This window comes from Vombatus ursinus, unplaced genomic scaffold (assembly GCF_900497805.2).
Source record: "Vombatus ursinus unplaced genomic scaffold, bare-nosed wombat genome assembly UNPS02014830.1, whole genome shotgun sequence".
Lineage (NCBI taxonomy): Eukaryota > Metazoa > Chordata > Mammalia > Diprotodontia > Vombatidae > Vombatus > Vombatus ursinus.
Window position 1 is genome coordinate 14,117,607 of NW_020954608.1, and position 25,578 is coordinate 14,143,184.

The 25,578-nt window shown below is 36.3% G+C and overlaps 1 protein-coding gene across 1 annotated transcript in view; it reads left to right on the top strand.

Moving 5' to 3' along the window:
• FBXL13 (F-box and leucine rich repeat protein 13) overlaps window positions 1–25,578 on the top strand; it is a 254,089-nt gene that overhangs the window by 201,351 nt on the left and 27,160 nt on the right. Inside the window, 2 exon segments of the mRNA XM_027838888.1 lie at window positions 12,446–12,478; window positions 12,481–12,531. Coding sequence (XP_027694689.1) covers window positions 12,446–12,478; window positions 12,481–12,531 — 84 coding nt within the window.

Sequence of the window (25,578 nt, forward strand, 5' to 3'; positions counted from 1 at the left end):
ATATGTATAGTCAGGCAAAACACATTCATAATAGTCATGTTGTGAAAAACCAACTATATTTCCTTTATCCTGTCCCTTCCCTGTTTATTCTATTCTCTCCTTTGACCCTGTCCCTCTTCAAAAGTGTTTGCTTCTGATTACCCCCTCCCCCAATCTGCCCTCCCTTCTATTTCCCACCTCCTTAACTTCTTTCCCCCTGTTTTCCTGTAGGGTAAGATAGATTTCCATACCCAATTTAGTGTGTATGTTATTCCCTCCTTAAGCCAAATCTGATGAGAATAAGATTCACTCATTGTCTCTTACCTTCTATTCCTTCTCACCTCAGATTCTATGGTTTGAGTTTTTTTGGTGCTGTTTGCTCATGTTCCCAGCCAATTCCTTGACTTTTAAACTCTTTCTTAAGGTAGGGGTCTGCTTCCAGTGTGGAGGATGTACTGTGGTTTTTTGCAGCTGTTTTCAGGGATACTTCTAGGGACCTGTAAATTTTCAGCTCTTCCAAAGTGGTATGATCAAAGGCGAGGTGTTTACTCCTTTCCTGATCTGTTCTGTGGTCTATGAATGACCACAAGCACTCTTTTCTGCCTTGGAACTGTGAGGAGGATTCCCCCTCTACCACGCTAGCACTCCTCCTTGCCCTAGGACTGCCACCCAGGACTGCGACCCAGATCCAAGCATGGGCAAAGCAAAAGAATCCTGCCTCTACACCAGCAAAGAGATCCTTACAATCCCCCTCTGATCAGCTGCTTGAAACCCCTGCCATCTGTGAGCTGAGAGCTCCAGAAGCAGCTGCTGCCCTGGGGCTGCGCCGACTGGGGCCGAACTGAGCTCCTCTCTCACCATGGTCAACAGACCTTTCCTACTGACTTTAGTTGTCTTTGGTGTTTGTGGGTTGAGAAGTCTGGAATCTGCCATAGCTGCTAGTGATTCAGTCCCTTAAGGCCTGCTCCAGGTTCACTGAGGTCCCATCTTTGCTTGCACGGCCCATGCTGAATTGTGCTCCTCCCCCAGCCTGATGCAACAGACCTTTCCCATCAACCATCCAAGTTGTCTTGGGCTGTAAATTTGTTTCATTCTGTGTTTTTGTGGGTTCTTCTGCTCTAGATTTTGTTTATAGCCATTTTTACAGGTATTTGGAGGGGTTTGGGGGAGAGTTCAAGCAAGTCACTGCTTTCACTCCCCTATCTTGGCTCTGCCCACCATCCATCTCATAATTTCTTTTTGCACAATAATATTCCATTACATTCATATACTATAATCTGTCTAGCCATTTCCCAATTGATGGATATCCCCTTAGTTTCCAGTTCTTTGCTGCTACAAAAAGAGCTAATATGAATATTTTTGTACATTGGTTGTTTTTCCTCTTTCTTTGATCCCTTTAGGTATAGGCCTGGTATTGACATTGTAGGATCAAAAGTTATTCCCAGTGTAGTGACTTTGGGGGTGTAGTTATAGATTGCTCTATAGAAAAGCTAGACCAATTTACAGCTCTACAAACAATGCATTATCATTTGTGTTTTCTAGCAGCCTATCCAATAATTGTCATTCTCTTTCCCTTTTTAGGGGGGGAGGGGTCATTTTTGCCAAAGTACTATGCCAAATCGTTTTGACAATGAGTGCTTTATAATTAAGTTTCAGATCTGGGAGAGCTATTTCCTCCTTCATTTTAGTGCTAGAACACAAGTCATCAAGTCGTGATGTTTTTATTGTTGTCCTATAGAGGTCATGTATATTTCTATCTTTTATGCTAAGAAGATTAAATTGAATGGAAGTAAATATAAAATTTTGTGCTTGGGTTTAAAAAATGGACTTTATAAATACAAGATTTAGGGAGGTATGATTAGATAGCAATTTGCTTATAGTAGCCCTGTTATGCAATATACAGCCATCTCAGGATCCACCACAAATATAGGATTTGGCATAGGGACTCATAGGAGGTCTTTGTATGGAAGCATTTGAGAAAAAGACTGCTAAAGAAGAAGATAAGAGTCTTAAAATGACCTTCTTTTCTTTCTTTCCCTTCTACTTTTTCCTTCTTGTTCTTTTTTTTTTTTGTCATGTCATTATCATATCATATCCCTTTCTATCATCTCCCTTCCATCCCACCCTCATTGCAAAGGGCAGGTTTAACATTTCTGCCTTTTTGTGACATCCATTTGCAACTTCTTTTTGCCCCATTATACTCCCACAAATGTACCATGTGATGCCAGTAAACATGTATACTTTACTATTCCCATTTGTGCATTGTTATCAATTTTTCCAATACTGTGTTGAGCTCCATTATGTTTATGCCTCTGATCAATCCATACAATTCAGGAAGATGCCTACCAAAGTCTCAAACAACTACTAGCCAAGTCTTTCTAGAATTTGGTTAGTTTTTCCTTTACAAATGTAGAAACTTTGCCATTTGGTGCACATGCGTTTAATAATATTTCATTGTCTATGGTGCTTCTAAGCACAACATAGTTTTCTGTTTCTCTTGATATCCTGAGTTTACATTGTTGGATTATATGAGATCACCATAGCAATTCCTGCTTTCTTGGAATTCTCCAACACAGTGCATTTTGTTCCGGCGTATGTTCTTCACTCTTTATGTATCTTTATTTTTAAATGTATATTTGAATGCTACAAATTGTGTTTTTTTTCTTAACCATTCTGTCATTTACTTTTATCATGGAATTTAATATATTTCTATATGTAATTGTAATTTTTAAATCTCTGTTTTCCCTCCATTCAGTTATTTTTATTGATTTTTTTCCTTCTTTCTTTTCAAGCCAGCATGTGTTACATTAACTTTGCTTACATTAATATGATCCTAGTCTTTTCCCACACACTCTCCTCTGACTCATATTACCCTGTCTTTTCCCAAGTTTCTTGAATTAATTTTTATAATGACTTTCTCTTTCTTTTTTTCTCTATCCTTTTCTTTGCCAAATTAGATAAGACTATAGGTTCAGTATCTTCTCTATTCCCATCACATTCTCACCATCCACTTCTTCAATAACATTGATTTGTACTACCCTTTTCCAAGAAGTGTTAATTCATTTCATCCCCTTTCTCATTTCTTTCCTCCTTATAGGCCATTCTGAAAGCTAACCTACCATTCATAGGTGTCACACTTAACATTCCATCTTTATTTGATGTTTCTCATGCATAGTAGGATTCCTAGAAGACAAAAATTTTGTTTTCTCCTCTACCCAATTCTTCTGTTAGTCCAAATGAAGATTCTGCCCCCCCCATTCATTATTTCTCCTTTTTTGTTTATTTTTCTTTTTTGAGGGGCCTCCTTTTGAAGAACCTCATATCTAGGAAAAGTTAATGTAGTATGATGGAAGATCTTCTCTATGCCTCTCCTTGGTCTGTTCATTTATATATTTTCCAGTTTTTTCAGTGTTTGCTCCATTTGCCGGCCCTCTCTTTTTCTTCTAGTCATGTCTTCAGAGATTCAGAGATACATCTAAGACAGACCTCAAAGGAAAAAAATACAAATTCTTTGTATCATGTGCAACAGGACTGGTCTGAGACTCTGGATTCGAATCCCGGAATTTGAATCACTCCTTCTGTGACCTCTTGTATTCACTTCACCTCTGGCCTCAGTTTCCTCATCTTAAAAAATGAAGGGTTTCAGTTGGATGGTCTCAGAGGTCCATATAGGTCTACAGGGTCTAAGGTCTATGATCCTCTGCTATGTTACAGCCTGTTATAGTCACCACTTACCTATCCTAACTTCAGTAAGTATATCATATTGTAGACCTGGTTGTCCCATGTGTACCTGACTTCCTGGCTGGATGCTGTTGAAGGCCCAGGCACTCTACTAGGCACTCTAACTCCTAGAGCGGATTAAATGTATCTAGAACAAGCGCTGCAAATGGACAATAACTTGGGCATAGAATAAAATATAACAAGGAAATCATGCAGTGCTTTCAGTGATCCCTAAAATTCACCATGGAACAAAAATTTATCTTTTTACAAAAACAAAAACAAACTCATAAATGCTTTCTCCATGATGATGGATGGATATGAATTTTGAAACACTATTGTCTCTGAAGAGTCAAAGTTACATATGATATAAAGGACCAAAAAAAAAAGATATACAAAAGTGAGGGAACAATAAACTTTCACATATTTCCAATTATAACCTCAGATAATGGATACCAGAGACTGGTAAGGGGGTAAGCCTGTCATGTAACAAAACTGAAAAACAACTTGATAGACCACCCAGGTGCTACCCTGGTATTCATGAAAAACTAAAAAGACTTAGAGGAAGCCCCTTTATCGTAGTAAGTGGATCCTTTTTTGGAAGATATTTGGTAGAACATGGAAGAGAATTACATAGGATAAGAAGACAAAAATGAGCTGTAACCTACACCAGTGCAAAGAATACCTAAGCTGATTAGATCACAGATCTATTGAAGTATTTAAATGTCATTTTTCAGTCTATTTTTAAACATTTTCAATTGGATCTTTTTTCCTACTGGTAATAAAATGGAAAAAAGTGGTACTTTTCAAGACTTTTAAAAACTGTTCAGACAGATTTTTTCAAACTTACATTACCATATGGTATCATTTCTCTACTCTCAACAAGACTCAACAAGACTATTATCAAATTCTACTCTGAGTTGAAGGGTGAATACTTGCAGCTGCCTGAATTGATCTGATTTGGGTTGATAATATACTTTTACTGATGTTTTGCACATTAGACATTTGTTTCAGAAATTTGTTGCAAATATTTTCCCTAGTTTTTCTTTTGATTTTGCATTGATTTGGTAGTGAAAACAAAATAAGATAACAATTGTAAAACACTTTGTAAAACTTAAAATGCTATATAAATTCCAACTATTAGTATAGTGGGGTGAAATTATCAGATCTTTGCTTAGGAAAATCACTTTCATAGTAATGTGGAGGAATGGACTGAAGTAAAGAAAGACTGGAGGCCAAAAAGACAATTGGGAAATACTACAGTAATCCAGATGAGAAGAGATGAGGGCCTAAATTAAGATGGTAGCTAGCAGTGAATAGAGAAGGAGGTCTGATATGAGATGCTCTAAATCTGAGGTATCAAATATACTACCCACCAGCAACACTCTATAGTGTGGCCTGAACTGAATTAAAATTGAATTGGGAAATAGTCCATAAAATAAATAAAAACAATAAAACATAGATAATATTACATTTTAAAACTAAGTCAAGATGTGGCCCACAGAAATCCTTATGAACAGATTAGTGGTCCCTATTTCTACTTGAGTTTGTCACCACTTGTTGCAGGATATATATGACAGGATTTGGCAATTAATTGGATATGTGGGATAAGGGACCAAGAAGAATCAAGGATAACACGGCAGTTAGTAAACTGGGAGACCACAACAATGGTAGTGCTGTCTACAGAAATAGGGAAATTTGGAAAAGGGATGGATTTGGGGGAAAAGATACATTCAGTTTTAGACATGTGTTTAAGAAGTCTCAGGTTTGCATGACTGCACGTGTATAATCTGTATCAAAGTGCTTGCCTTTGTAAGGAGGGAAGAAGGCAGGGAGAGAGGAAATTTGGAACTCAAAAATTATAAAAATGAATGTTAAAATTGTTTTTAATGTGTAATTGAGAAAAAAATAAAAAAACATTCTTTAAAAAAAAGAAATCTTGAAATAACCAGTTTGAAATGTCCAATGGGCAGTTCGTGATAAAAGACTGAAGCTCAGAAGAAAGAATAGGACTGAATATATAGAATCATGTGTCATCTACATAGAGGTAGTAATTAAACCATGGGAGCTGATTAGGTCATTGAGGGGAGAGAGAAGAGTAGGGAGTCTCAGAGCCTTGAGAAATCCATAAGAGGTATGCTTGGGATGATGAACCAGCCAAAGAGACTGTGAACCCTAGTCTATAAAGAACTAAAATAACCATACTAACTTGCATAATAAACTCATTTTAAGTATTTTAACAGGTACGTGGGGACGCCAAGTAAATTGATAAATGTGCATCAGAAGTATTTTAGTAAGACAATAAAATAACATTCATAGACCATAGGCTTTTGAGCAAAACATCTTACTAAATGATAAAAAATTTTTTTTAAAAAGCTTGAAATAAAAATAATTGGAAAAGGTTCTTACTTTTTGTTTATTTTGATGAGTTCCCAAACCAGGCCCCCAACAATAAAGACAAATGTTGTTTCAGAACCTTGCTCTTAGACAAAAGACTTACTTTCTATTATGAAGCCTCATCCACAGTAGCTTCCTGTAACAAATTTACTGTCTTAGACCAGTGGCTAATTCCTTCCTGCCACCTACAGATAGACATGGACTATCTGGTCTCCTCTTTTCCTGGGAGTTCCCTACTATCTCGGGAACACAAGGGTTAGGGAACACATCATGTTTGTATGAGAACTTACATTTCTGACTCATTGAGGGACATATAAACTCATACAAAAAAAATCTGTTGAAATAGCCCTATAATTGTAAGAGAGGAACTCTTTTGGGGAATAACGTTTTTAATTTATAAGGAAAGAGATGAGAATAAGACAATGGAAAGGAAACTGCTTTTGGTTAATTTTAGACCTTTACTGCTTCAGGTATCCATGATTTTTCACTGGCTTGAGTAATCTTTCACCTGATCATATGGCAACCCCGACAATGCCTTATTACGTGGTCTTAACAGGTTGTTAGACTAAAAATTAATCATTTGGTCGTCCTAGTGATGAGCCTTTCCAAACTCAAGTAGGCTGGCCTTTAGACTACAGAGAGAACATCTTTAGACTTTGATTCCTCCTGCCTCCCTCTAAATGTTACCATACCACAAAGTTCTTTTTTCTTAACATCCTTTCCCTTGGTAATTTCAAATACTGTGGCTTCGGTTAACACCTCTATTCATATAGCACCTAAATCTATCTCTAACCCCAGCCTCTCCTCAGAGTTCCCAGTTTTACAGTTGCCTCCTGGATATCTCCACCTAAATATGCTGCTAGTGCATCAAATGCAACATATCTCAAACAGAAATTATCTTGCTCCCCTGACCCTAAATCTAGCTTTCCCTTCATCTTTCTATTTCTTTTGGGGTGTCACTATCCTCCCAGTCACTTCAGAGTCATCTATCACCTTTGATTCTTCTCCCTCCCTCATCTTCCATATGCCATCTGTTCAGTTGAGACTAGGTTACTTTTAGTTTCCTTTTCTCTTTTTGCTACATAATTTTGTTCATACAATCCTTAGGCTACAGTAGAGCTCTTTCCCTCACAGAGTATTTATTTATTGAAATACTCCCTTTCTTCACTGACCAACTGAAGTGCCATTTCTCAGAAAAACCTTTCCCTAAACCCTTTAGCTGAAAGCAACCTTTTCCCCTTCTTATTCATCTTAGCAGTTTGCCAGAACCTCTCCTTTGCATGCATCCCCTGCAATGCTTACTGGTTTGGTCATGATTTAGCTTTGAAAATATAGGCTAATCAGAAATTCAGTCAGTACCTCAAATTGTCTCTTCTGGCTTAAAGACTACATTAAACATTGACTAACAAGATGAAAAGTGACTTGTATTTATAATAATATTCCCCTTATATTTTGCAAGTAAAATTTTTGGACTGATGACTGAAGAGTATGATCAGTGAAGTTTTCTTTAGTTTAATTTTCAAGCTATGAGAGTTTTCTTAAGGAGAAGTTGTAGTGGGTGTAAATATTTTGAGTGATTTTGAATAAGAGAGTGAAAATATGGTAACTATAGACTGTTGAATATTGTATTTTAGAAGGTTTACTGCATTGCAGAGTACATACTGATTACATAAAGAAGGCATTTCTAACTTGGCTACATAAAAGTGAAATTTTAGTGAATGATTTCAGACAGTTTTATAGTTCAAATCAATAGCATAATTTCCCACTTGAGAGCTAAACAAACCTGAATTCTCAAAGATAGGGCAGAGACCAAATGTAGATATTTAGCCTGCTGATTTTATTCAAGTAGTTGGATTTCTATAAAAGCATAACTTAAATTCACTTACCATTCTTCTAACATCTGCACAATAACATCCACATCTGGAATCCAGATCATATACACAGGCCTTATAAGAGTTGTAAGTTGATTTTTGTAGGGGGGAAAAGAGGAGGTTGGTTGTTTTTTAGGTCATTGATCTCTCCTTTCTAGCAAAGCTACATCAAATATAATGATTAATTTCCTGGCTCAGATTAACCACACACATGATTGTAGAATTAAGAGAATACACTAGTTTATTTTTAGGTTGTAATGAAGCATTACTTCATATTAGAAGTTGGGGTTTCAACTATGATTTGAATCAGGCACAGTACCCAATATATTATTCTCAATCTGGAATATTCTCTGGAAAGTGGAAGGGTGGGAAATATGATCTAGTTTTCTGCATAAGGAAAGATTGGGTAACTTTTTTTTTCCAGCCTTGCAAGTCTGGTTCAGTGTTGGTGTACAAACTCAACAAAAACCAAAACCATCTGAAATGTAAAAAGTACAGATCTAAGCACCAGATATGGCATTTAACCCCTTAGTCAGCTAGAAATTATTGACAGTGGTAAGAAATTCAAGGTTAAGAAGGGAGTGGAGGTAAAATTAGGTCTTGGGGAGAATCAAAAAGAGGAGGTACACAGTCCATGCCAGGATTGAACTGCTCTGCATCCCTCCTTTGCCTTGTAGATGTGACTTGTTGGATTAGTCAAGTGGAAGAAAAGTGTGTGTATGTATTTGGACGATAGCAAGGAGGGACAGTATTGTCTGTAGGTAATCATTTAAGTTGTATAAGAAAAAATCACACTACTGTAGAATATGTAGTTCTACCCCTTCACTGCCCCTTGCTTCTCCTACTACTTGAAATTCCCTTATTACCTATCCTCTGGAAAAAACAGTTATTGAAAATAATTATTCAAATGCAAATGTGTACTAGGAGAAAATAAGGATAGCCACACTTTTTTATTATAGCTCTTTGTGTACAGCAAAAGATTGTATATTTGCTGTCCAAAAACCAGTGTAGCTGAGTTTAGAGAGGCTTATCACCAGGTTGACAAATGGGGTTGTGATCTCATTGAGTTGAAGGTTCTCTCCAAAGTCACAAATCACAACCCATCCATCCAAGGACATCTGATTCAGTGTGATTCTTGTCCATATCATTCCATAAATTCTCAACATAAGGTTTACCCAACATGATGAGGCTTTCCTTGCTTTCTCCTGTTATCTTAATGATGCCAATGGAGTACTCTGGCTGTCCACCTGTCATCTCTTGCCTTTGCTATGTAACCAGCCCATGCTCTCTTCCTGTCATGTAATTCCTTGATGACATTTTTTGTTCTTGTTCTTATTCTTTATTGGTCAAGTCAACATGCATTTATTAAGTCAAGTCAACAAGAATTTACTAAGCACTTACTGTATACCAGGCACATAGTAAAAAAAAAAAAAAAAGCTCTGAGGGTACAAGTAAAATGAAAGACAGTCAGTCCATGCCCTCAATGAACTTACATTTTAATTGGACGTAAAAGGGAGCTAGAAGTGAGGACAAAGGAACCCATGGAGGCAAGTTATGGTGGTGAACTCTAGAGAATGAAATATGGCTGGTCTGGGCCCTTTCTCAAAGTGGAAGTCCTAGGAGAAACTCACCAGTTGATTATATGTTGCAGCTTGCTTACATCCACCATGAATTTTTCCATTACCCTCTTTGTGATGCTTATTTTTAATTTCTTGAGGACTGTTTTATTCTGTGTCTCACTGTTATACAGCAACATTGGTAGAGTGTTGCTATTAAAAGGATAGGCCTTTGTTTCTGTAGTAAGATTGGGTTCATTAACAGAGTTTTGTGATTCCCCCAAAGCAATCCAGACTACTCTCCTCCTTCTGTTTACCTTTGGGCCTAATTCATTGCCATTATATACTATCTGTCCTAGATACGCGTATCTTATGATATTGTCCTTCTAAATGCATGCTGTAGTCTGGGCATTAGGCATTCTTAATCTGTTGTTCTTTCCCATGTAGATAGTTAGGCACAGTTTCTTTGAATGATTACAGATTTATTTCAGGAGACTGTGCAGTATTCTGGAGCTTGACACAATTAGTAAAATGCCATTTGCAGATGGGGACATCTGGAAGACCTCCCCATTTATTGGGAATCCTTCTTCAGCTTGGAATATGAGCTGAATTTCCTGTGGTGAGCAATTTTTTGAGCATATATCTCTTTTTTATGCCTTGCCTAATATTTGTGCCTGAAAGTCTAAAGATTATTGAACAGGGTTATATATGCTAGCCATAGAATGATGACATTTTTGGCCACAGCAACAGATGAAGGCCATCTGTTAGGGTGTGGAGGTGCTGTAATCTGCATTGATGAACATAGTACCTACACTGACAAAGTCATGTATCTTAAAGTATTGGTGTTATTGATATACATTTCTTTATCCTTTTCATCATCTCCTGTTAAACTTTAAGCTGTTTGACAACAAGGGCTGGGTGTGATTTATCTTTGTCTCTCTCAGCACCTTGAAGTCTCTCAGCACTCTCTACGTAGACATTTAATACACATTTATAGAATGAGCAAACAAACGATGTTGAAGAATAAATGGATGTGCACCAAAGCCAAACAAAGCTATGGATTTCAAAGACTGAAGAAGATGAAACTAGAAATAAAACAGACCATTGGAAAAGGAAAAGACATAGCAAATGTGAATAGAATATAAGAAAGCAAGGTAGTAATCTCCTTGAGAACCAGGACTATCTTGTTTTTGTCTGTCTCTAGCATCAAGCACAGTAGCTGACATCTATTGCAGTGGCCTTCTAATTTGTCTTCTTACTTAGAGTCATTTCACTCTTCAAAATATCTTGAACACAACTGCTCAAGTGATTTTCCTCAGTCATAGATCTGGCCATGACACTCCCTTACTCAATCGATTACAGTGGCTCCCAGTTGCCTCTAGGATCAAATACAAACTCCTTGCTTTGCCTTGAAGGCTCTTTACAAACTAGTCATGTTATTCATCTTCCTATTCTCGCTAGTCAAGCCACGCTGGTCTTCTCTCTCTTCCTTATACAGGGCACTCTACTTCCCATCCCTGTGCCTTTGCATTGGCCATCTTCCATGCCTGGAGTTCACTGTCTTCTCATGTTTACCTCAAAGAATCCTTAATTTCCTTCAAAATTCAGCTCAAGTACTACCATATAAAAGAACCATCCCTGATTTCTCTCAACTTTGCTCTCCTTCGTTATCTACATTGTATTTAACTCCTTCCTATTTATTTTTTATTATTCCACATATATTTATTCTGTATCTACATATGCATGTATATTTTATATATAAGCTATGTACATGTAATTTTCATTATTAAATTTGAATTGCTTGGAGATGTAATATTTTAATGTTTAATATGAGTTAACGTTAATAAGGCATAAAGCAGACAAACATATGCTTGCCTAAGGGAATCATGGAAGGATGTTCTGAATAATGAATTAGGCTTAGAATTAAACAGAAAGATGAGATTGAGCCAATTTGCATATGAGAAACTGTACTTTCAATGATTCTCTATTACTCTGCTGCAAAAACCTTTAATATCCTTTTAATATCCTCCTTTATTGAAATACGGTATATTACAGTAGATCGTAACTCACTGATGTGGCAATATAATCAGGAAGATCTGGGATCAAGTCTTTACTCCGATAAATACTCTGTGACCATGGGCAAGTTACTTAACCTTTTGGTGTTCCAACCAGTTCTCTTAAGTTCATAAATCACTAATGGACTGCCTTGTCTAAATCAGGACAAAAAAAAAATCAAGACTTCCAAAAAGGAAGTCACCAAGCTGGTGAAGTCAAAGATCTGGTTTTTAAAAGTCTTCTCATGGTGCTATGTAGATAAAAGTCATGGAGAACTAGTAGATTAGAAGAATCAAAATTTCAGTGACCCATAGGGCCATGAAAAGACACATGGCAGGAGTAAGTACCTTGCAGCATATGACCAATAATAATTTACTCAAAAGATATGGGCATAAAAGAGACAGTCAAGGTGAGTTAGTCATGTAATAGGAATAGGTGGTAGGTGAATAGGTTGTTTGTGTCTATGGTACTAAAATATTAAAAGAACCAATGGAAGGCTTCTAGCATGTTGGGTAGATTCTTTATGAAAGATTTATGGAAAAGACAGGAGCAAGAATTGCACAAAATGAGAAGCAACAGGTTTGTTGTCACCTGCCCAGTTAGAAGAAGTACATACTCTGATAAGTTCATAAATCCATCAAAGTACTGAGGTAAAAGCAATTATTCAGTTAGTCAATAAATATTTATTAAGTGCCTCCTATGTGCCAGAGACTTATATGTAATAAAAGTTACATTTACTTCGAATATAATCCTGAGCCAAGTTTCCCTTCTCTCCAAGTTTACATAGATTAAACTATTACCAGCTTATTGAAAATATATATTCCAGAAGCTTGAACTCATAAAAATTTTATTTTTATTAAATATTTTCAGGCTTTGATATCACTCTCCAGTCATAAAAAGTTAAAAAAAAACTTACTATTTCTGAGTGTGAATTTATCACAGATTCAGGGATTAAGGTAAGGTAATTAAGATTCATTATTACAAATTCAAAAACAAAATCATTTTAGCTAGGTAGGAGTCATTGTGGTGCAGTGGAGAATATTGTATTAGGAGTCTTAAGGGACCTGAATTTTAGTCCTAGTGCTGCCATTAAGTGGCATTAAATGATTGTGGATAAGTCATTTAACCTCCCTCACCCCCACCTTCTTCATTTTTAAAGTGAAGCTTTTCTAAATAATTTTTAAGTTATTTTGCAGCACCAAAATTCCATGAATACAATTAGATCTAAAAACCACCACCAACAACAAAACAAGTGCATTAACTAGTATTTAGTACATTTAAACCATCCATTCCAAAGGATAATTTGGGAGTGAGACTGTCCCTACTATGTTCCTTCATGTGTCCCAAGGTTATGTTGCCTGTCAATGTACTAGGTGTAGATAGAGCACCAGAATGGAATGAAATGTATTCCATAGTTCCGAAGGAATTCAGAGAAAAAATTATTTGAATTTTTGGTCAAAATGTGTAACCTGGCAGATTGCCAACATGTCTGTGAGGAAATCATTACATTTTAAAAGCAATTTATGTTTTATTATGTTTGAAATGTATGATAACATTAAAAAGAAAAAGGTAACCCCATTAAGAACTCTCCCTTAGGAAATAGGTTAGGGATCCTTGTTTTTCAAATATATAGAGAACTGAGCCAAATTTATAAAAATAAAAGACATTCCCCAATTCATAAATGGTCACAGAATATTAACAATTTTCAGAAGAAATCAAAGCTATCAATTGTCATATGAAAAAAATGTTCTAAACCACTAATAGTTAGAGAAATGCAAATTAAAACAATTCTGAGGTACCACCCCACAACCATTAGATTAGGTAACATGACAGAAAAGGAAAATGATAAATGTTAGAGGGGAATGTGGAAAAATAGTTATACTAATACATAGTGAAGTGGTCTAACCATTCTGGAGAACAATTTGGAACTACGCCCAAATGGCTATAAAATTCTTCATACCCAGCAATACCACTATTAGGTCATCACTCCAAAGAGATCAAAGTAAAAGAACCCATAAGGACACAAATATTTGTAGCCACTCTTTTTGTGGTGGCAAAGAATTGGAAATTGAGGGGATGTCCCTCAACTGCGGAATGACTGAACAAGGTGTGATACATGAATGTGATGAATGCTATTCTGCTTAAGAAATGATGAAGGAGGTGGTTTCAGAAGAACCTGCGAAGACTTACATGAACTGATGCAAATTGGAGTGAGAAGAACCAGGAGAACATTGTACACAGTAACATCAATATGATCAAATATGAAAGACTCAGCTATTCCAGTCAGTATAGTGATCCATGAAACTCCATGAGATTCATGATGAAAAAGGTTATCCACTTCCAGAGATAACTAATGGTATCATAATCCAGATCAAAGCATATTTTTTTCCTTTATTTTTCTTGCCTCCCCCCTCAACCCTGCCAAACATGGCTAATGCAGAAGTATATTTCACATGACCTTCATATGTATAATGGATATATTTCTTGCCTTTTCAATGGGTGGGAGAAGGGTGGAGGGAAAGGAGAGAATTTGAAGCTGAAAATAAAAGTTTAAAAAATTTTAAAAAGAGAAAGAAATGGATTAGTGTAAATCATACTAATCTAATAACACATCATTGCCATCTAATGGCAGCTTTCCTAAATTACAGACACAAGATTTCTGGAGAATCCTGATCAGCCTTTGAGGGGCATAATTGACAGATCTCATGTAAAATAACACGTGTCTCACACTTCTATCCATAAGGAAGTATCTAGAGGGATCAAGAGAATTACAGATCTTATATGTTTTCTCCCTCATTAGAATGTGAGCTCTTAGAAAGAAGGGACAATCTTATTTTTCTAATTGTATCCCTAGCATTTAACATAGTGTTTTACACATAGTAAGCATTTAATAAATGTCATTTTCATTAATTCAATATTTTAAGGTTTAAAAATATTAAAACAATTTAGAATTTTGAAAACTTTTTTGATTCTTCTTAGAAAATAATCAGTCATTTCCCAATTACCACTCCCCTCCCCACACACCCAAAGAGGTATGTATAGTTATGCAAAATTTACACACTGATCACTGAATCTCACTTCTATATTGGGAAATATGGTTAAATCTCTAATAGAAGATAGGAATGTCAAACATTTAAACAACATGATACTGTGGGAAGAACACTAGTCTCAGAGCCAGAAGACTCTGATACCAGTCTCAGATTTTGAGGCTAATAATATTTGTGACATCTATCTCAGAAAGTTGGGTTTGTTTGTCTACTGTATTTGTGATTTTTTTTTTCTTTGAGACTGGGGCACTTATCACTAAGAAGTACAGCAGTCATTCATAGGCTCAATTGTACACCTGATTGGCTTAGGAACATTGACTTGCACCATTTTGCCCCTCCTTATATAGCACATTGACCCCACTATTGAGGGTTCACCATATTGGTGTAGGACAAGAGCAGACATCCACTGAAGCTCAGGGATGGAATGAGGGAGCCACAGACATTTCTTTGTGTTCTCTTTCCTAGGGTAATAGACCAGGCAGGGTGTTTTAATTATAAGGCTTTTTAGTGGGCACTGTATCTGTATTACTATATCTATGATTTTTTTTTTCAGGCCATGTCTCGCTTAGCCTGTTAGTACAGCAGTCACTTATAGGCCCAATCCCACACCTGACTGGCATAGGAGATTTGACCTACTCCGTTGTTTACCTGGGTATTCTTTTCCTCCTTAGTTAACATTAGACCCTGCTATCGGGGGCTTACCATTTTGGTGCAGGACATAGAGCAGACACCCAACTGTTTTAACCCACTATAGCTCATAACTCTTAAGCTCAAAAGATCCACCAGCCTCAGCAGTCTCCTTGGTAGCAGGGATACTTCAGGTGTGCACAAGTATTCAATATCACATCACTTTTTCCTAATGAAAAGAGAAGCACCAGGAGAAGAGACTACTAGTAAAGACTTTTATTTTAACAACCCAAATCTGCTGAGACAGACCAGAGAGAGGGAAGGACACAAGGAGAGTGTTTATGTGTTTGGGTGAAAGGAGTTAAGCTGAAGGGAATTTGGATTGTGAAGTGGGGTTATTTGGAGGGCCTTGGGAGAGCTAAAGGGAAATATAAGGGCAATGAAGAGGGGTACTAGGAACATTAATCTTTTTTTATTATCACTTTGTATTTATTCAAAACAAGCCAAACAAAACAAAACTCAGTATTGTGGACTCAAGTGAGGGAAGTGTGTCACCATTAAAGATCCTGCTCTGTACAATGAAATAGACTGATACAACAACATCTGTATGTCAAGATTTATGCCGTTAAACAACTGGTTAATGGGGACCCAGACCAGCTTTCAATCCAATGCTTTAATCTGATAAACCCAACACACTTCCTTTATATTTGCTTTTTTAAGTTTAGAAAACTAATAACATAAACAAAAATACATATTTACAACAACATGAACATTCACTGGTTCTAGCATTGGAGGACTTCAGAGCAAATCCCTCATCTGATGCTTATTACCCATTTGACCGTAGCAAGTCATTTAATCTCCTTGGGCTTTAATATTTTTATTTTATGTAAAATGAGGAGGTTGGACTAGATGATCTCTAAGGACCTTTCCAGGTCTGGATCTGCGATTTCCTGTTAACTATTACAGATGCCATAGACCTCAGACTGTAGTAATAACTATTCATAGTAGAGCTATGAAATCATACCAGGTAAGACCTCTTCGGGACAAAACACAATAGTCCTTCCTTGTGTGTCTATTTGTGTTTCCCTCTGTCCTGTATATTTATGCAGTCTCAAAGTGGTTATAACTATAAGTTGTCTTAAGGAATAGCATTTCTCATCAAATTAGACTTGTAGGGGAGAACCAACGTGGTCTGTCAATATTTAGAGATAGTGAAGGTTCTGTGTCCATTTATGAACCACATATAAGTTGGACAGTAGGCTGAATTCTGCCATGGTTTTAATATTTAATCAGGTGTCACAGGGAGTTACACACAGAGTATTAAGCATTTAACAAATACTAGCAGTGTTAAGTGAATAGAGAAGGAAAATACAGGATGAGATAGATGACATACTAAAGTGTAAAGAACACTTTGTGTTCTTGTTTACTAGAAGGATTACAGTTTATATTTTTTTTCTGAGATGAACCTTCAATTTTTCTTCTTCCAGAGCTATAGTGGAAAGTTTCCTATAAGTGGCAACTATTTTTAATAATGATAACTTGTTACATAAGGAAATTTCATGAGCAACATAACTAGTTAGCATAATCAGTCCTTTTGTCCTGCCTCACCATATAAGACTCTTCAGCATGTAAATATGTTTTAATTTTTTTCTTATTATGAGGTCTAGTAAATGAAGGGTAGGAGAATGAGAGGAAAAGAAAAAAGGGATAATTTTTTGTCATTCTATATTGGGATTTATATAAGAAAAGGGAAGGAAATGCAATAGGAGGTTTAAGTGGAAATTTTAGATTATCCATGATTTATCTGTTGTTTCCTTGCTTTTATTTATTTCAGTAAAGTGATGATTATAGGAAGATTGGCATGTTTTAAAACAAGCATTTGAGAAAAGAAATTTAACAAAATTAATTTTTTTCAGAATTAAGATAAATAATAATTGCAAAACATAACCAAGGGGAAAGTATTCAACAATCATGAAAATAATAAAAAGTTACTTTATTTCAGTGTTTCACTAGAAACCACCGAACATGAAGATGAAGTGTCTAGAGACTCAGATTTATTGACTTTTAGAATCTGGTTTTAATTACTCTCGGTGATTTCAGTTCCCATTTCTTGCAGATATTTAGATATGCAGTTTGCCTAAACTCATTTTGCTCTTCTGGGAGGCATACTTTTTCAATAAAAATGTTCAATAGTAAAGTGATTGAGTATTTTTCTTGAGAATCCATTTTCTTGAGCTACTTGCCAATTTAATTATCAAAATGCCAGATTTGGAAAGATTCAGTTTCATTTGGATGTTGCCATATCATGGTTTAATACTTTAATAATCTGTAATTTTATTAGTGAGAAATTTACTCATTCACTCACGTGGAAGCTTTATTATTAGGTAGCATTGATAGAACCAATGAAAAAGTATTATTTACCTTGAATGTGTTTTATAAATATGTAATTCAGCTCTACATTTTAAATAATTTGTGAGTCTTTTTTTTTCAATCTAGGTTGAAAATGGAAATCCCATTGCCAAACACAGAACTTCTGGTTTTCTAGGCTTGGCAGGTTGATTTGATTTAATCAGGGAGGACATTAGTTAGTGTGTAGGGAGAACAAGATTTAGTCAAGATCAACTGTGCACACAAACACATTAATATGTATGTTCCTATGTGTGGTTATGTATGTACTTGTAAAAGGAAGGGGAAGAGATAGAGACACAGAGAGAGAGAGAATGTGTGTGTGTGTGTGTGTGTATGTGTGTGTGTGTGTGTGAGAGAGAGAGAGATAAATGACTAAAAAGCAATACTAGTGAATGTCCACAAAAATAAGGAAAATTAGCTAATCTAAAAATTACACTTATTTTTAAACTCCAAAGATTAAATGTTAGTTTAAATAATTGTGATTTGTGCTTTAGAATTATTTTTAATAACTTTCTACCACTAAAATCAAGGTATTTGAAATGAAAACATACTTGTAAAATGTCAATTTTCATTTGTTAATGGTTACTGGAGTTTAATATGAAGGCAGAATCTGTTAGATAAATGCATAAATGACCCATTTGTTCAAGGGTAAAAGGAAAATTCATACCTATATAGAGTTTGGAATTGGCTAATGTTATAAACATTGAATAAGACAATTAGAAAAAGAAGAGGATGAGATCCCTAGGTTAAAAATGAGATATGTTAGCATCATTCAAGTAACTAGTGTTACCATGAATTAGGTAAATACAGAATTGCTGGCTACCTGACAACACGTTGGATTTAGAGTTAGCCAGGGCTGTGCTATTAGGCATTAGATATTAGCTACAGTTTGGACTTTAATATGAGGTGATTTATAACATAGTTGAATAAAAAGAAAATAGTAGTTGTTTTTTGTTTGTTTGTTTGTTTGTTTTAGGCAATTGGGGTTAAGTGACTTGCCCAGGGTCACACAGCTAGTAAGTGTCAAGTGTTTGGTCTGAGGCTGGATTTGAACTCAGGTCCTTCTGACTTCAGGGCCCATGCTCTATCCACTGCGCCACCTAGCTGCCCCAGCAAATAGTTTTTTATTACATCTCTGTCAGTAAGTTGGCATTACCCAAATGCTATACTCCCTGAGTGAAAGGCAATTGTTTGTAAAATATGTTTGAAAGAAATAGCAATTTCCAGAATTATACTCTAGTGGCCTGAAAGAATTAATGTCATTTTCAGAAATATATATTCAAGGAGAATATACATGTATTTTAAAACAGAAATTGGCTGTCTGCTTTGCAGCATCAGCCCAGATACAGAGGATTACCAGAGGCATAGGTTGGAAGGAGTGGGTATAAGAATGAATGAATGAATGAGCATTTATTAAATTCTTACTAAGAGGCAAACACAGGATTAAAAATAGAAAAGTGAACTAGTTCTTCCTTTCAAAAAGGGAAAAAAAACGCATAAAGAAGGGATAAACTGCAGGATAAATGGAAAGACTCAGTGGGCCTTTTTTTCCTTTTTGTTTATTAGAATTAAGTTTATCCAAATCTGAAAGCTATGATCTCTTCCTTTTCCATATATTTTTTCATTTTGTTAGCTTTTTAATCTTACTAATTAATGTTCTGTTTATATCTACTAACTAATGAATTTATATTGAAACTATTTCTGAAATTATGATGTCAAGTCTTCACAAGGACACATGAGGCCTCTTCTTTCTTCTCAGAGTTTTTATATCGACAAGAAGTGTGAAGACATGTCCAGTTAGGAAATGTAGGATAATCAGGAAAGATTTATTAGATGCATATTTCTATAGGCAGAAATTAGGGATGGAGGGAGATATGGATAGCATTCATGGAGACACAAAGACCACAAGATCCTGGGTTTGCAAATTCAATGTTTATTTTGTAAGGTCTTATATCCCACCCTTCCTTATAACCGATTCCTCCATCTCTTACAGCTGCTTCTGTGTTTCATGAATACTTTCTGGATCTGCTTTTCAGACTTTCTACACTTACCCCTGCTTTCTTCCAGATGGATTTCCTCAGTATGATTTGGCCTTCCATGAGAACCCTACCTTGGTTCTAATTATTGGTACCTTCAAGTAATCCATATTAGTCTGCAATGATGAGAGAATATGGATTATTATATTTTTCTTCAAGAAGATATAGATGTATCTATTTCTTAAAATATTAGAGCCAAGTACTATGTCTAACCACCTTGCTACACTGCCTATCACAGCAATATATACATGGAAGCATTTAATACCAATAATAATCTACTTGTTATTCAGACTTTGCCTATTTCTCAGAGCATAATGCTCACCTTTTCATTATTATTCCATACATTCACAACTCTGTCATGAAAACCTCAAAGCAAATAGTGATGGAAGGCCTAGAGGATAGAGAGCTGGCCTTGGAATCAGGAAGACCTGGGTTCAAGTCCTCTCTAGGAGGGGGGCTCTGCGACTCTGATCTGGGCAGGGTTTTTTTTTTTTAACTTCTTGGTGTTCCACACAACTCTCTCACATTTTTTTTAGCTGCAGAGCAGGTACTTTTCTACATTAATAGGAAGAAGTTCCCTGTACCCACCAATGGATAACAAATGGATCTTACCAAAAATTAGTAGTGATCATATAATACCTATTTATCACTTTCTGCTCCAGACCTCAAGTACTGTACCATATGTGTAGGTATTCATATTGGTTCCTCCATTATCTAAGTTATAATAGCTTAAATTTATACAGTACTTTACATATATTATCTCATTTAGTCCTCACAGTAACACTTTAAAGGTAGGTAATTGCCCAATAATATCCATTATTAAATTATCCAGTGAGTTTTTTCTTTGACCATTAAAGTTTAATTTGATAATTTATTGGCACAATGGATTGAGTGCTGGGCCTGGAGTCAGGAACACCTGAGTTCAAATCCAGTCTTAGATACTAGGTATGTAACCTCTGTCTGCCTTGGTTTCCTTATCTTTAAAATGGGGATAATAGTAGCATCTCATAGTAGCACAGGCTTGTTGTCAGGATAAAATGAGGATAATATTTGTAAAGGGCTTGGCATAGTTCATAGCACAGAGTTGGTACTATATAAATGCTAGCTGTTATTGTTATTGTTACCTGTTAAATAAACCTTTTCTATAAGTTACAAAATGTTTCTTGTTCAGGATCATTATACATTTCATTTTCTTCTCAAAGGCTGAAAAATTCATTCCTAACAGCCCAGTATTGGAATTGATATTGGTACTCTGGGTACACACACACACACACACACACACACACACACACTCAGTCACTCACACTGAGAAACTGAACCACATGTGTCCCTTAGAGAGCAACATTCCACTCCCAAACAACATTGATCCTTATCTTGTAACTAAGATGAAGTCATTCAGGAATCATCAAAGAAAACATGAGATTTATGACTCCACCTTTTATCAAGGGAGATCATCAAGCTTTCATGAGGACCTAGTGGAAGCAATAATAAAAAAGAAGCTTAACCTCCAAAACCATATGGAACCTATTCCTTTAGTTGGGCCGATGTAGAAAAGCAGATCATAGAGGCTAATATTCTGCCTCCTGGCCATGCTATTAATTAAAATTCCTTCACTCATTGGTGTACTAGATTATCATCATCATCATCATCATCATCTGTCATTTATTGGGTTCTTTGTAGCTGCAAAATCCTTTACATCTCTTATGAGGAGAGGGATGATATAGAGGAAGAAACAATGAATTTGTAATCAATAGGACCTAGACTTAAATCCTGATCTTTCTACTACCTACCTGCATGACTTTAGGCAAATTATGTAATGTTTCCTGCACTCAGCTTTCTTATCTATAAAAAGAAGAGATTGATAAGATGAGCACTAAGACCCTTTCCAGTCCTAAATAATTATCACATCTATCCAAGATGATAGATTAGAGGCAGCAATCCAGCTAAACTCTCAATAATGCCTCAAATTTTAAAGTGGTAGAGCCCATAGAGTCAGAGTGAGGCATTTTTCTAGCCTAAGAAAACTTAAAAGGTCAGATGAAGAAGTCTCTGATACCAGTGTGGAGGCTTGTCTGGAACCCACATATGCCACAGCAGTAGCAGCTTCACCGGAAACGTTCTGGGTTGCAGTTCCAGGGTGGGAAGGAATATTGGTGATTGGTCACAAGGGACCAGGGGCCCCTTGCATAGTTCCAAGGCAGAGGAGTATTAGAGCATGTGGCTGCAAGGGATCAAGGGCCGTTCCTGGGTAAAAACCAGAGCACAGACCAGGCAAACAGTGACCATACTTCTCTCAGGATCCTATCACCTTGGAAGCACCAAAAACTTGTAGATGCCTAGAACTAGCTCTGAAAATAGCAGCACAAAAAAGTCTAAAGCTTAGGACAGTGCCTCCCCACTGGGTAAGCAGAGCCCAACTTTAACGTAAAGTTCAAAGTTTAAGAAATAGGCTAGAAAAATGAACAAACAACAACAACAACAAAAAAGAATTGGACCATCAAGCGGTACCATGGTGGCAGGAAAGACCAAGACATAAACTTGGAAGAAGACAACAGAGTTAAAACAGCTACCAAAAAAAGCCTCAAAGAAAAATGCTAATTGGAATGAAACCCAACAAGAATTCCTGGAAGAAGGGGCAGGTAGGTGGTGCAATGGATAGAGTACCGGCCCTGAAGTCAGGAGGACTTGAGTTCAAATCCGGCCTCAGACCAAACATTTGACACTTACGAACTGTGTGACCCTGGGCAAGTCACTTAACCCCAATTACATTTAAAAAAAAAAAGAATTCCTGGAAGAGATAAGTAGAAGAGGAAATTGGGAAAAGAAATGAGAGTGGTGCAAGAACATTAAGAAAAGAAAATTAATAACTTGTAAAAGAGGCACAAAAAAACTGAAGAAAATATATACCTTAAAAAAGCAGAATTGACCAAATGGCAAAAGAAGTACAAAGGCTCAATGAAGAAACTAATTCCTTAAAAATTAGAATTTGGAAAATGGAAGCCATTGCCTCCAGGAGACACAAAGAAACAATAAAATAAAGTCAAAAGATTGAGAAATAGAAGAAAATGTGAAATATCTCTACAGTAAAACAACTGACCTGGAAAACAGATCAAGAAGAGATAATTTAAGAATTATTGGACTACCTGAAAACTATGAAAAAATAAAGAGCCTAGATATCATATTTCAAGAAATTATCAAGGGAAGCTACCCCTAATAGAGGGTAGAATACAAACTGAAAGAATCCACCAATCATTTTCTGAAAAAGATCCCAAAAGGAAAATTTACAGGAATATAATAACCAAATTCCAGAGCTCCCAGATCAAGGAGAAAATACTTCAAGCAGCCAGAAAGAAACAATTAAAATGTTGTAGAGCCATAGTCAAGATCACAGGAGATTTAGTGGCTTCCACATTAGAGCAGAGACTTGGAATACGATATTCTGGAGGGCAGAAGAGCTAGGATTACAACCAAGAATAACCTACCCAGCAAAACTGAATGTAATCCTTCAGGGGAAAAATGGATATTTAATGAAATAGAGGACTTTCATGCATTCCTGATGAAAAGACCAGAACTGAATAGAAAATTTAAGAAATGCAAGACTCAAGAGAAACATAAAAAAGTAAACAGGAAAGAGAAATCATAAGGGATTCAAGAAGGTTAAACTGTTCACATTCTTACATGGGAAGATGATAACATCTAACTCCTAAGAATGTTATTATTATTAGGGCAGTTAAAAGGAGTATACATAGATAGAGGGCATGGATGTGAGTTGATTATGTTTGAATGATCTAAAAAATTGAAGGGATGAGAAAGTGGGATGCACTAGGATAAAGGGGAAGGGAGATGTAGAATAGGGAAAATCTCACATAAATGAGGCACACAAGAAATAGCTTTTATAGTGGAGGGGAAGAAGTGGGGCTGTGGCAGGTGGACTCATGCTAAATTGTGTATAGAAATGTAACTTATGCAACATGAAAGTAGGAGGGGAAGAGGATAAGAGGAGACAGTGATGAACAAAAGGGGGGGCAGTGAATTAAGGGAGGCAGTATTTAGAACAAATAGATTTGAGGAGGGACAGGATAAAAAGAGAGAAAGAGGAAGAAACAGAAGAAAATAAAATGGAGGGAAATGCATAGTAATCATAACTGTGAATATGAATGGGATAAGCTCGTGCATAAAACGGAAGCAGACAGCAGAGTGGATTAGAGACCAGAATCCAACAATATGTTGTTTACAAGAGACACAGTTGAAACAGAAAGATACACAGAGTTAAAAGAAAGGGCTGAAGCAGAATCTAATATGCTTCAGCTGATGTGAAAAAGACAGGGATAGCAATCATAATCTCAGACAAATCAAAAGCAAAAGCAAAAGTAAGCTAATTGAAAGAGATAATCAGGATGTAGTAGATAGAGTGTTGGGCCTGGAGTCAGGATAACTCACCTTTGTGAGTTCAAATCTGGCCTCAGACTCTTAACTTGCTGTGTGACCCTGGGCAAATTACTTAACCCTGTTTGCCTTGCTTTCCTCATCTGTAAAATGAGCTGGAGAGGGAAATGCCAAACTACTCCAGTATCTTTGCCAAGAAAAACCAAATGGGGTCACAGAGTTGGACATGACTGAAAAGTGACTGAACACCAACATGTTTGTAAAAGGTACCATAGACAATGAAATAACATAAAAAAATTTTACAGCAAGTTTCTCTGATAAAGCCCTCATTTTTCAAATATATGCTGAGTATAGAAATGAATCAAAATTATAAAAATAGGAACCATTCCCCAATTGATAAATGGTCAAAGGATATAAACAGGCAGTTTTCTGAAGATGAAATCAAAGCTATCTATAGTCATATGAAAAAATTCTCAAATCGCTATTGATTAGAGAAAGGCAAATTAAAACCACTCTGAGGTACCACTTCACACCCATCAGAAATGACAAATGCTGGAGGGGATGAGGGAAAAGTAGATACACTAATGAACTGCTGGTGGTGTAGTGAATGGATCCAACCATTCTGGGGAACAATCTGAAACTATGACCAAAGGACTATAAAACTGCACATACTTTTTGAATCAGCAATACCATACTAGGTCTGTACCCCAAAGTGATCAAAGGAAAGGACCTATATGTACACAAATATTTATAGCAGCTTTTTGTGGTGGCAAAGAATTGGAAATCAAGGGGATGCTCATCAGTTAGGGGAATAGCTGAACAAATTGTGGCATATGATTATGTTGGAGTACTATTGTACTATAAGAAATGGTGGAGGGTGTGGTTTCAGAAAAACATGGCAAGACCTATGTGAACTACTGCAAAGGGAAGTGAGAAGAACTGGGAGATCATTGTACACAGTAACAGCAATGTTGTAATGAGGATCAACTGTGAAATACTTGGCTACTCTGATCAATACAGTGATTCAAGACAATTCCTAAGAATTCATGATGAAAAAATACTCTCTACCTCCAGAGAGAGAACTGATGAACTCTGAGTGCAAAGTGAAGTGTAATTTTGCCACTTTATTTTTCTTGCCTTTTTTTAGAAGGTTGGAAATATGTTTTGCATGATTTCACATGTATAATTGATATCCTATTGCTTGACTTCTTGGTGGATTGGGGAGGGGATGGTAGGGAGGGAGAGAATCTGGGACTCAAAATTTAAAAGAAAAGAATGTTAAAAATAAGTAATAAAATATTTAGGAGGAAAAACATGTATGGCACTTGGAGCTTTAAAAAATTGCTTTGCTTAAAGCATCCCTGTGAGATAGATAGGATCAATATTATAACCCTTCCCTCCTCCCATCTTACAGAGGAGGAAACTGAGGACCAGAGAAAGGAAGCAGCTTGTTCAAAATCACATAGTTGCAAAATGGCAGAAGGACTCCAAAACAAAT